Genomic DNA, 12145 nt, shown 5'->3' with positions numbered 1-12145 from the left:
TTAAGTGACCTTTTGTATATTACCTTATGCATTTAGGAAATCCAAATATATTACATCCACTGATCCTCTTTTTTCTATCTTACTCATAATCACCTCAAAAGAATTCTAATAAATGTCAAGCATGATTTCCTCTTTCATGAAGTGTAAGAATCTTGCCAAAGCCAGTCTTCCAGCAGCGCCACCCTTTACATACACAGTAGCTACAGTGCACAAGTCGAAGTCCCAAGATCCTCACTACCCGGTCTGGTGCAGACAGCTCATGTTAAACTCCCACTGTTCCTTTCCTACAGGGCGAGTCTCTGCTTGATCAACAGGGGAATTCATGCTCCACAAGGTCCACAGGAAGATTTATTGACAATCCCTTGTAACCTCACGGCCATCAGTTTAAATTGATTTATGTGTGTCACAAATAGACTTACACTAACACTGCAATGAAGTTACTCTGAAAATCCCCAAGGACAGTGCATGAAGCTAGGCTGACTCTGCTTAATTATATGCATTTTTAAATGTTCAGTTATTATAATGCTAGTCAGAATGCTTGCTTAAATTTTTCAGTTTCATTGTTGATTCCCAGACACATATCCAGCAGAAAATCTCTCACTGAATACAAAACGAGGGAGATTATCATTGACTTCAGGAAGCATAAAAGGAGAACATGCCCCTGTTTACATCAACAGGGATGAAGCAGAAATGGTCGAGAGCTTTAAGCTTTTGGGTGTCCAGATTACCAACAACCTGTCCTGGTCCCCCCATGCCGACACTATAATTAAGAAAACCCACCAGTGCCTCTACTTTCTGAGAAGACTAAGGAAATTTAGCATATCAGCTCTGACTCTCACCAACTTTTACAGATGCACTATAGACAGCATTCTTTCTGGTTGTATCACAGCTTGGTCTGGGCTCCTGCTCTGCCCAAGACCGCAAGGAACTACAAAAGGTCCTATGAGGAGAGACTGAGGGATTTAGGGTTGTTTTCGTTGGAAAGAAGGCGGCTAAGAGGGGATCTTATTGAAACATATAAGATGATTAGAGGTTTAGATAGGGTGGATAGTGATAGCCTTTTTCCTCGGATGGAGAAAGCTAGCACGAGGGGGCATGGCTTTAAATTAAGGGGGGGTAGCTACAGGACGGATGTCAGGGGTAGGTTCTTTACCCAGCGGGTGGTGAAGGATTGGAATGCCCTGCCTGCTGCAGTTGTAAATGCGTCTAGTTTGGGGGCGTTTAAGAGATCTCTGGATAGGTTTATGGACGAAAAGGGATTGGTATAGGCTAGTGGGTCATTGTTTTTGTAACTGGTCGGCGCAACATCGTGGGCCGAAGGGCCTGTTCTGCGCTGTAATGTTCTATGTTCTATGTTCTATGAACGTAGCCCAATCCCATCACACAAACCAGCCTCCCATCCATTGACTCCGTCTACACTTCCCGGTGCCTCGGAAAAGCAGCCGGCATAATTAAGGACCCCACACACCCCGGACATTCTCTCTTCCATCTTCTTCCTTCGGGAAAAAGATACAAAAGTCTGAGGTCACGTACGTGGCGAAAAACTGCAGCAGGCGACGGTGCAGAGGGACCTCGGGGTCCTTGTGCATGAGTCGCAAAAACCCAACCTGCAGGTGCAGCAGGTAGTCAGGAAGGCTAATGGGATGCTGGCCTTCATAGCGAGGGGGATTGAATGTAAAAGTAGGGAGGTCTTGCTGCAGCTGTGTAGGGCATTGGTGAGGCCGCAGCTGGAGTACTGTGCGCAGTTTTGGTCGCCGCACTTACGCAAGGATATTTTGGCCTTGGAGGGAGTGCAGAGGAGGTTTACTAGGCTGATACCGGAGTTGAAGGGGTTGAGCTATGAGGAGAGGCTGAATAAACTAGGCTTGTACTCGTTAGAGTTTAGAAGAATGAGGGGAGATCTCATTGAGACATACAAGATGATGAATGGGATGGATAGGAAAGAGGTGGAAAGACTCATACCGCTCAGAAAAGACAGTAGGACTAGAGGGTACAGCCTCAAGATAAAGGGGGGGATGGTTTAGAACGGAGTTGAGGAGGAACTTCTTCACTCAAAGGGTGGTGAATCTCTGGAATTCTCTGCCTGTTGAAGTGGTGGAGGCTACCTCGCTAAATATTTTTAAGATGTGGGTTGATGGGTTTTTGATAAGAGAGGGGATTAAGGGTTATGGGGAGAGGGCGGGGATGTGGAACTGAGCCACGACAGATCAGCCATGATCTTATTGAATGGCGGGGCAGGCTCGAAGGGCTAGATGGCCTACTCCTGCTCCTATTTCTTATGTACCAACTGATTCAAGAACAGCTTTTTCCTGGCTGCCATCAGACTTTTGAATGGACCTTCCTCACATTAAGTTGTTCTCTACACCCTCGCTATGACTGTAACACTACATCCTGCAGTCTCTCATTTCCTTCTCTGTGAACAGTATGCTTTCTCTGCGTAGCACGCAAGAAACAATACTTTTCACTAGATTCCAATAATATGACAATAATAAATCAAATCTAAGTACTCTATGAATGGTATTCTTTGTCTGTATAGCGCAAGAAACAGTACTTTTCACTGTTATACTAATACACGTGACTATAATAAGTCGGGTTTCGGTATTTACTCCAAACAGGGTGTCCTCCTGCGGGCCTCTCCTCTCCGTCCCCGCGCTCAGCTTTTTGTGATTCCCTCCTCGGGGGAAAGCCTTCTCCGCCGCCATCCTCAGAGAGCTGCTGCTGCTGCTACTAGAATTCCCTCAGCCTCTCACATGGACACCATCATGCCACCGACCGCCGGAAAGACTCGCCGCTGCTGGGGCTGTACTTCCGGTGGCCAATCTGCACCAATCAGCATCAGGCTCACAATGATTGACGGCGCTGATGTCCAATCGAAACACAGAATGCTGAGGGATTGGCCAATCGATGACAGGTTGGTGCGCTAATCGGCCAATGGTTGTTGAGAGGCGTCTGCGGCGGGTGTGAGTGACAGGGCGACTGTCCAATGGGATTGGACTATTCGCATCTGATTGACATGCAGCCCGTCCAATGGAGGACGTGAAATTATCGTCACATCCGATAATCCTTTGTTCTGCTGGCCAATAGGAGCGGGCGGTGGGTGGTATTTCCGGTGGAGCTCTGGGCCTGTGAAGGACGCGGAGAGTGGCCGGGTGAAGGTGAGTGGAACTCGGGGCTGCAGTCAGGGCTTTACCCGTGTCTCGGCGGGGCTGCGGCTTGGGCCTTACCCGTGTCTCGGCGGGGCTGCGGCTTGGGCCTTACCCGCGTCTCGGCGGGGCTGCGGCTTGGGCCTTACCCGTTTCTTGGCGTCTTGTTCTTTGCGCCGCGCTTGGCTGGAGCTCCCCGGGCTGGCAGGGGCTCCGGGTGATTGTCCTGGTGGGAATGGGGCGCTGGTTCCGCTAGTCACACCCCGCACCTTGTTCTTGTGATGGGGGAGGGGGGCAGACGCAGGGTCAGCGTGGCTGCGGAAATGTTAATGTAAACCGTCACGTTGCAGTTGTAGCCTCCCGCCTTTGGTGGCGCTATGTTAGGAGGTATCGGTAGCTATTGCCATTAGGAATGCCCTTGGTTGGTTGGTGGTGGGGACGATGTGGATGTTAGCGGAGTTGTGTGAGGATGGTCTACTGATGGCTGTGCTCTTTGTGTTACTCCTGTATGGTGGTACAGTGGTTAGCACTGCTGCCTCACAGTGCTAGGGACCTGGGTTCCACCCTGGCCTCAGATGACTGCCTGTGTGGAATTTGTGTGTTCTCCCTGTGTCTGTATAGGTTTCCTCTGGGTGCTCTGATTTCCACCCGCAGTCCAAAGATGTGTGGGTTAGGTGGATTTGCTATGCTAGCGCTTTTATAAATACATAAAAAGGAAGAGGATGTCTGCGGTGAATGTTGGACCCTTAAAGGATGAGGGGGACTTAGTGGTAGGGGATGGGGAAATGGCTGAGGCCCTGAATAACTTTTTTGTTTCGGTCTTCAGGGAGGAGGATGTGAATAATTTGCCGGGTGTTAGCGATGGAAAGATGGTAGGAGTGGAGGGTCTGAATGACATTATTGTTACTAGAGAGGTGGTGCTCGACAGACTGGAGGGACTGATTGTGGACAAGTCCCCAGGACCGGATGGAATGCATCCAAGGGTTCTGAAAGAAATGGCGGAGGTGATAGTGGATGCCTTGGTGATTATTTTCCAAATGTCGCTGGATTCCGGGGAAGTGCCAGAGGATTGGAAAACGGCTAATGTTACGCCGTTGTTTAAGAAGGGTGGTAGGCAAAAGGCGGGGAATTATAGGCCGGTTAGTTTAACGTCTGTTGTAGGAAAAATGTTAGAATCCGTGATCAAGGAGAAAATTGCGCGGCATCTTGAGAATTGTTTGGTAGAGCAGACGCAGCACGGTTTCGTTAAGGGGAAGTCGTGTCTGACAAATTTATTGGAGTTCTATGAGGACGTGTCTAGGGCCGTGGATAGAAGAGAGCCGGTGGATGTGGTGTTTCTTGATTTTCAGAAGGTGTTTGACAAGGTGCCTCACAAGAGGTTATTACAGAAGGTCAGGGGGCATGGAGTTGGGGGTAGGGTGTTAGGGTGGATAGAGGATTGGCTGTCAAATAGGAGGCAGAGAGTGGGGGTCAATGGGTGCTATTCGGATTGGCGGTTGGTGACTAGTGGAGTGCCCCAGGGGTCGGTGCTGGGGCCTCAGCTATTTACCATTTATATAGATGATCTGGAGGAGGGAACCGAGTGCAGGGTGTCGAAATTTGCTGATGACGCCAAGATTGGTGGAACGGCAAATTGTGCGGATGGTGTGGAGAGTCTGCAGAAGGATCTAGATAGGCTGGGCGAATGGGCCAGGAACTGGCAAATGGAATTTAATGTTGGCAAGTGTGAGGTTGTCCACTTTGGTAGGAATAATGGTAGGAAGGACTATTACTTACGTGGCGAAAAACTGCAGCGTGCGACGGGGCAGAGGGACCTCGGGGTCCTTGTGCGTGAGTCGCAAAAACCCAGCCTGCAGGTACAGCAGGTGGTCAGGAAGGCAAATGGGATGCTGGCCTTCATAGCGAGGGGGATTGAATATAAAAGTAGAGGTCTTGCTGCAGCTGTATAAGGCACTGGTGAGGCCGCAGCTGGAGTACTGTGTGCAGTTTTGGTCGCCGCACTTACGCAAGGATATTTTGGCCTTGGAGGGAGTGCAGAGGAGGTTTACTAGGCTGATTCCGGAGTTGAGGGGACTGAACTATGAGGAGAGGCTGAGTAAACTAGGCTTGTACTCGTTAGAGTTTAGAAGAATGAGGGGAGATCTCATTGAGACATATAAGATGTCGAATGGGATGGATAGGATAGAGGTGGAGAGGCTCTTCCTGCTCAGAAAGGACAGTAGGACTAGAGGGCACAGCCTCAAGATAAAGGGGGGGTGGTTTAGAACGGAGTTGAGGAGGAACTTCTACACTCAAAGGGTGGTGAATCTCTGGAATTCTCTGCCTGTTGAAGTGGTGGAGGCTGCCTTGCTCAATATTTTTAAGACGCGGGTTGATAGGTTTTTGATAGGCAAGGGGATTAAGGGTTATGGGGAGAGGGCGGGAATGTGGAACGGAGCCACGACAGATCAGCCATGATCTTATTGAATGCGGGGGCAGGCTCGAGGGGCTAGATGGCCTACTCCTATTTCTTATGTTCTTATGCTAATTGTCCCCTGAATGTCAAGGGGACTAGCTAGGATAAATGCATAGGGTTATAGGGATAGGACCTTTGAGGGCTTGTGGTCAGTGGAACCTCATTGGGCTGAATGGGCTCCTTCTGTACTGTAAGTAGTCTGGGCATTGACTTTAGCTGCTTTCTGATTCTGGGCATTTTTTTGTCAACTTGCACATAAAATTTGGGGGGGGTGGTTTGAGTCCTTTCTGATTTGCCAGGAAGCCAACTTCTCTGTACATGTTTGTATTGTCTGATTGTGACACCTGATTCTCTCTGTTTCAGGACTTGTTGTAAATTGTTCTTTTCCCTCTGCAGTTTGTGTGAGGTGAGAATGGCGGGGCATGATGCTAGCAGTCAGCACCAGTTCACTGGCTTCCAGAAGTACTTCAATGCCTATACCATCACAGGGAGGAGGAATGTATGTATACCTAACGGAGAAATTGATGCTAAAACTGTGGAATCGATAACAAGAAATATAGAAGCAAAAGGCATAGAATTTTTGGATAGTGTTGAGGAATCTTGATGGGAGTTGTTCAGACCCCCTAGTAGTCAGGATGTGGGGCAGAAAATATTTCAGGAGATAGAAAAGGCAATATTACAGTAATCATGGGGGATTTCAATATGCAGGCAGACTGGGAAAATCAGGTAGGTAGTGGATCCCAACAAAAGGAATTTGTGGAATGTCTAAGAGGTGACTTTTTTTGGAGCAGCTTGTGACAGCCTATTAGGGAACAGATAATTTGGATTTGGTAATGTATAATGAGGCAGACTTGATTGGGGAACTTAAGTTGAAGGAAGCCTTAGGGAGCAGTGATCACAATGTAATAGAATTTACCCTGCAGTTTGAGAAGAAGCTGGAATCAGACTTAACGATATTACAATTAAATAAAAGTAACTAAAAGACATGAGGGAGGAGCTGGCCAGAGTTGACTGGAAAGGAAGCCAAGCAGGAAAAACAGCAGAACAGCAATAGCAGGAGTTCTTGGCAGTTGTTCGGGAGGCACAACAGAAATTCATCCCTAGGAGGACAAAGCATCCATGGCTAATGAGGCAAATCAAGGACAGCATAAAAGAAAAAGCAGACAAAGTCTGAGGATTAGTGGGAAGCCTTTAAAAGTGAGCAGAGAATAACCAAAAAAGCAATAAGGGGGAGATAAAAATAAGTGTAAGCTAGTAATATAAAAGATTGGAGTTTTCAATATAAAAAAGATAAGGCAAAAATAGACATTAGACCACTGGAAAATGAGGCTGGAGAAGTAATAGGGAACAAAGGAATGGCAAAGGAACTGAGTTACTTTCAGTCTTCACAGTGGAAGACACCAGTGAGATGCCAGAGCTCCAAGAGAGTCAGGGGGCACAGGTGAGTGTAGTGGCCATCCCTAAGGAGAAGATTCTGGGGGAACTGAAATGTCTGAAGGTGGATAAATCATCTAGACTAGATGGACTACACCCCAGAGTTCTAAAAGACATAGCTGAGGAAATTGTGGAGGCATTGGTGGTGATCTTTCAGGGATTATTGGAGGCAGGGAGAGTCCCAGAGAACTGGAAAGTAGCTAATGTAACACTCCTGTTTAAGAAGGGAGGGAGGCAGCCAACAGGAAATTATAGGCCGGTTAGCCTGACTTTGGTCATTGGTAAGATTTTAGAGTCCATTATTAAAGATGAGATTGCGGAGTACTGGAAGTGCATGATAAAGTATGGCTGAGTCAGCACGGCTTTGTCAAGGGGAGGTCACGTCTGACAAATCTGTTTGCGTTTATTGAGGTAACAAGGAAGCTAGGAAGGTTCAGTCGCTAGCTATACATGGAGAGGTAGTGAATTGGATTGGACATTGGCTCAATGGAAGAATGATGTGGATGTGCCGGTGTTGGACTGGGGTAAACACAGTAAAAAGTCTGACAACACCAGGTTTTAGTCCAACCCATTTATTTGATAGTAAACGCACAAGCTTTCGAGGTTTCCCTCTTCGTCAGGTGAATGGAGAGTTCTGGCCTCAGACAGAGCGTGTAAAGCACAGACAGTTTAGAGATTACTGATTAGAATGCGAATCTTTACACCTAACCTGCTGTTCGAGCCCTAAAGTGGCTGACAATGGTGAGTGGAAGGAGCACTGATCACAGGTTAAAGAACATAAGAAATAGGAGCAGGAGTAGGCCATCCAGCCCTTCGAGCCTGCCCTGCCATTCAATAAGATCATGGCTGATCTGTCACTGCTCAGTTCCAGGCAAGTCACGGGGGTTACAGATACGACAACGGATGAATGAACATCGCTTGACAATCACCAGGCAAGACTGTTCCCTTCCTGTTGGCGAACACTTCAGTGGTCACGGGCATTCAGCCTCTGACCTTCGGGTAAGCGTTCTCCAAGGCGGCCTTCATGACACACGACAGCGCAGAGTCGCTGAGCAGAGACTGATAGCCAAGTTCCATACACGAGGACGGTCTCAACAGGGATCTTGGGTTCATGTCAGACTATCTGTAACCCCTGTGACTTGCCTGGGTTTGCAAAACCTCACTCACTGTGCTGTCTGGAGACAATACACATCTCTTTAACCTGTGATCAGTGCTCCTTCCACTCACATTGTTGGCCACTTTAGGACTTGAACAGCAAGTTAGGTGTAAAGATTCACATTCTAATCAGTAATCTCTAAACTGTCTGTGCTTTATATGCTCTGTCTGAGGCCAGAACTCTCCATTCACCTGACGAAGAGGGAAACCTCGAAAGCTTGTGCGTTTACTATCAAATAAATGGGTTGGACTAAAACCTGGTGTTGTCAGACTTTTTCAATGGAAGAAGCCAGCGAGTGGTGGTGGAGGATTGCTTGAGTGGAGACCTGTGACTAATTATGTGCCAAAGGGATCAGTGCTGGGTCCATTGTTATTTGTCATTTATATCAATGATCTGGATGATAATGTGGTAGATTGGAAGAGTAGTGGATAGTGAGGAAGGTTTTCAAAGCTTGCAGAGGGATTTGGACTAGCTAGAAAAATGTCAAATGGAATTTAACGCAGACAAGTGTGAGGTATTGCACTTTAGAAGGACAAACCAAAGTAGAACATACAAGGTAAATGGTAGGACACTGAAGAGTGTAGTAGAACAGAGGGATCTGGGAATACAGGTATATAATTCACTAAAAGTGACGTCACAGTTAGGGTCATAAAAAGTGCTTTTGGAACATTGGCCTTTATAAATCAAAGTACTGAGTGTAAGTGTTGGAATGTTATGGTGAGATCATGAGACATTGAGGCTGAATTTAGAGTATTGTGTGCAGTTTTGGTTACCTAATTACAGGAAGGATATTAAGGTTGAAGAAGTGCAGAGAAGGTTTACAAGGACGTTGCCGGGACTTGAGAAACTGAATTACAGAGAAAGGTTGAATAGGTTAGGACTTTATTCCCTGGAGTGTAGATGAGGGGAGATTTGATAGAGGTGTATAAAATTATGATGGGTATAGATAGAGTGAATGCAAGCAGGCTTTTTCCACTGAGGCTAGGGGACAAAAAAAAATTAGAGGACATGGGTTAAGGGTGAAGGGGGAAAAGTTAAAAGGGAATATTGGAGGGGGCTTCTTCAGAGTGGTGGGAGTGTGGAATGAGCTGCCAGATGAAGTGGTGAATGCGGGCTCACGTTTTACATTTAAGAAAAACTTGGAGAGGTACAGGGATGAAAGGGGTGTGGAGGGATATGGTCCAGGTGCAGGTCAGTGGGACTAGGCAGAAAAATGGTTTGGTACAGACAAGGGCCAAAAGGCCTGTTTCTGAGCTGTAGTGTTCTATGGTCTGAAGAGCCCATGGTTTTAAAGGTAATATCCTGGCATAGAGGATTAGCTGACTGGCAGAAGGCAAAGATTGGGGATAATGGGGTGTTTTTCAGGATGGCAGCCCATGACTAGTGGTGTGCCTTGGGTTGGTGCTGGGTCCACAACTTTTCACAATATACATTAACAACTAGAATACAAGAGCAGGAATGTACTTCTGAGCCTGTATAAGGCTTTGGTCAGACCCCATTTGGAGTATTGTGAGCAGTTATTTAGCCCCAAATCTAAGGATGGCTTTGGAAAAAGTCCAGAGGACGTTCACAAGAATGATCCCTGGAATGAAGGGCTTGTATGAGGAACAGCTAAGGAATCTGAGTCTGTACTCATTGGAGTTTAGAAGGATGAGAGGGGGGAATCTTACTGATACATCATTAGGAAAAACTAGAACCAGAGGGCACAACCTCAGACTAAAGTGACAATCCTTTTAGAACAGATGAGGAATTTCTTCAGCCAGAGAGTGATGAATCTGTGGAACTCTTTGCTGCAGAAGACTGTGACCAGGTCACAGAATCTTTAAGACTTGGGTTCTTGATTGATAAGGGGATCAGAGGTTGTGTGGAAAAAGCAGGAGAATGGGGATGAAAAATATCAGCCATGACTAGTGGAGCAGACTTGATGGGCCAGGTGACCTAATTCTGCTCCTATGTCTTATGTAATTCTCTCAAATGTTAATTTAAAATCAGGGATAGGTTTATGTTATTTAGGAATATTAAAGGATTTGAAGTATCAGATTCAAAGTGTTATATGGCCAACTTATGCTCTAATTATTTAAAAAGGTTCTTGGCCTGTACCTGAGGAATCGATTCATCTCAGAATTTCACTTTCCAAAGTGATCACCTGTTTTGCTATTTGATGTGTTCTCTCTGTTCTATCTTTGACTGGTTTGAGTTCTTGCTCTTGAAGCTGCTGATAGTTAACATATACTTTCCTTGTTCACAGTATGTGATAGCTACTTATACGTCCATTGCAGCAATTTGTTTGTTCTTCAAACTGAGATCCAAGAAGAAAGCACCAGCAGCAGTCACAGAAAAGAAATGATGTGGTGAGGAATTCATCGTTTACCCTGTGCTGTATCTGTCCTAGGAGTGTTTGATGGGGCACAGGGTAGAGGGAGCTTTACTCTGTATCTAACCCTGTGCTGTACCTGTCCTGGGAGTGTTTGATGGGGACAGTGTAGAGGGAGCTTTACTCTGTATCTAACCCTGTGCTGTATCTGTCCTGTGAGTGTTTGATGGGGATAGTATAGAGGCCATTTTCTGTATCTGTAACTCTGTTTTTCATAATGACTGTAGGAGGTCCTATGAGGAGAGACTGAGGGATTTGGGGTTGTTTTCGCTGGAAAGAAGGTGGCTAAGAGGGGATCTTATTGAAACATATAAGATGATTAGAGGTTTAGATAGGGTGGACAGTGATAGCCTTTTTCCTCGGATGGAGAAAGCTAGCACGAGGGGGCATGGCTTTAAATTAAGGGGGGGTAGTTATAGGATGGATGTCAGGGGTAGGTTCTTTACCCAGAGGGTGGTGAGGGATTGGAATGCCCTGCCTGCTGCGGTTGTAAATGCGCCTAGTTTGGGGGTGTTTGAGATCCATGGATAGGTTTATGGACGAAAAGGGATTGGTTTAGGTTAGAGGGTCATTGTTTTTTAACTGGTCGGTGCAACATCGTGGGCCGAAGGGCCTGTTCTGTGCTGTAATGTTCTATGTATGAACATTAGGGCATTTTTATTTCCAAAATATGTCCTTTGGTTTTGCAGTTAGGAGTGGGTTGATGCTGGTTTGATTTGCAGTTCCTGAACTATGCTATGAAACATGATTATATTTCTTTGATTTTTTTTCAGGTTCTCCTCCAGTGCAGGGCAAGTGGAATTTAAGGACCAGCACATGGAATCTGTGTGAATGTTTGATACCTCTGCAATCGTGTCACTATAGTGGTATATTATAAGTTATCAGTCTTCACAATAAAACTCATGGGACTCCATGTGCTGTTTGAGTAGAGATGGTTTTGTGTTGGTGTGGCTGTCTAATCAGTGCTCTCATTCAGGATTGGACTGTCGAAGTAGTTCCACTGGCCTGTCAGCATTACTGTGTCTGCACACACCAGCATTCTTTCCACTCACTACCACACATTCTTTAATATCATTAAATCATAGCTATAGTTGTTGAAGTTCATGTTGTGTTGCACTGCCTTTGACTAAATAGAATAATTGAGTCTGAAGATCATAAAGCTGCTTCCAGCCCCTCTAGCTCATTATACTATGCAGTATTTCCAGGCAGACTTGATGTCAATTTTCTGACATCTTGTGACATGGTCATTGCTCCATTTGTGTATTTAGGGGAGCAGGTGAACCCCTGCAGGGTTTCTGATAGGTTACCAATTTAAACCCAGAGCCAATACAGTTCAAGAGCAATGGATGCAGGTAGCAGAATTTTAGATGAGCTGAAGTTGAGTGAACAAGGCATAAGGATAATAAGGAGGGCACTGGAATATATCCCTGCATGTAATCTTTGCCAGCAAGATAGATATCTAACATTAAACCAGCTATAACTTGGTGCCCCTGCTCTATGGCAGCACTCAGCCTGGCTACTGCTTCCTGACAGTAGAAAAGTTAATGCCTGATCATCACTCCAGAGACCAACCTGGTAATGTA

General features: G+C 46.2%; 2 protein-coding genes across 4 annotated transcripts in view; one reads left to right on the top strand and one right to left on the bottom strand.

Moving 5' to 3' along the window:
• Positions 1-2766, bottom strand: part of pdcd11 (programmed cell death 11) — an 82562-nt gene extending 79796 nt beyond the window's left edge. For 2 of the 3 annotated variants that reach the window (XM_080205994.1, XM_080205995.1), the window contains exon 1: positions 2607-2766. In XM_080205994.1, coding sequence (XP_080062120.1) covers positions 2607-2702 — 96 coding nt within the window. In that variant the 5' untranslated portion in view covers positions 2703-2766. The remainder of the gene's footprint in view (positions 1-2606) is intronic. The other variant, XM_080205993.1, reaches the window with a different exon arrangement.
• A 309-nt stretch (positions 2767-3075) lies between these two features.
• On the top strand, positions 3076-11492 carry atp5md (ATP synthase membrane subunit k). Its single transcript, XM_080205347.1, has 4 exons — positions 3076-3155; positions 5995-6097; positions 10437-10539; positions 11336-11492. The coding sequence occupies exons 2-3, from the start codon at positions 6011-6013 to the stop codon at positions 10533-10535; spliced, it is 186 nt and encodes a 61-aa protein (XP_080061473.1). The 5' UTR covers positions 3076-3155; positions 5995-6010; the 3' UTR covers positions 10536-10539; positions 11336-11492.
• The last annotated feature ends 653 nt before the right edge of the window (positions 11493-12145 follow it).

Source organism: Carcharhinus amblyrhynchos, chromosome 17 (genome assembly GCF_965287045.1).
Source record: "Carcharhinus amblyrhynchos chromosome 17, sCarAmb.v2.hapA, whole genome shotgun sequence".
NCBI lineage: Eukaryota > Metazoa > Chordata > Chondrichthyes > Carcharhiniformes > Carcharhinidae > Carcharhinus > Carcharhinus amblyrhynchos.
The sequence above is the reverse complement of the archived record's forward strand: the minus strand, read 5'-3'. Positions and strand labels throughout refer to the sequence as shown.

Excerpts from the sequence above, each read along its gene's own strand:
- atp5md (XM_080205347.1), top strand. The coding sequence starts at position 6,011 with ATGGCGGGGCATGATGCTAGCAGTCAGCACCAGTTCACTGGCTTCCAG. Across the intron at positions 6,098-10,436 it reads CCATCACAGGGAGGAGGAAT|TATGTGATAGCTACTTATAC; the intron begins GTATGTATACCT and ends CCTTGTTCACAG.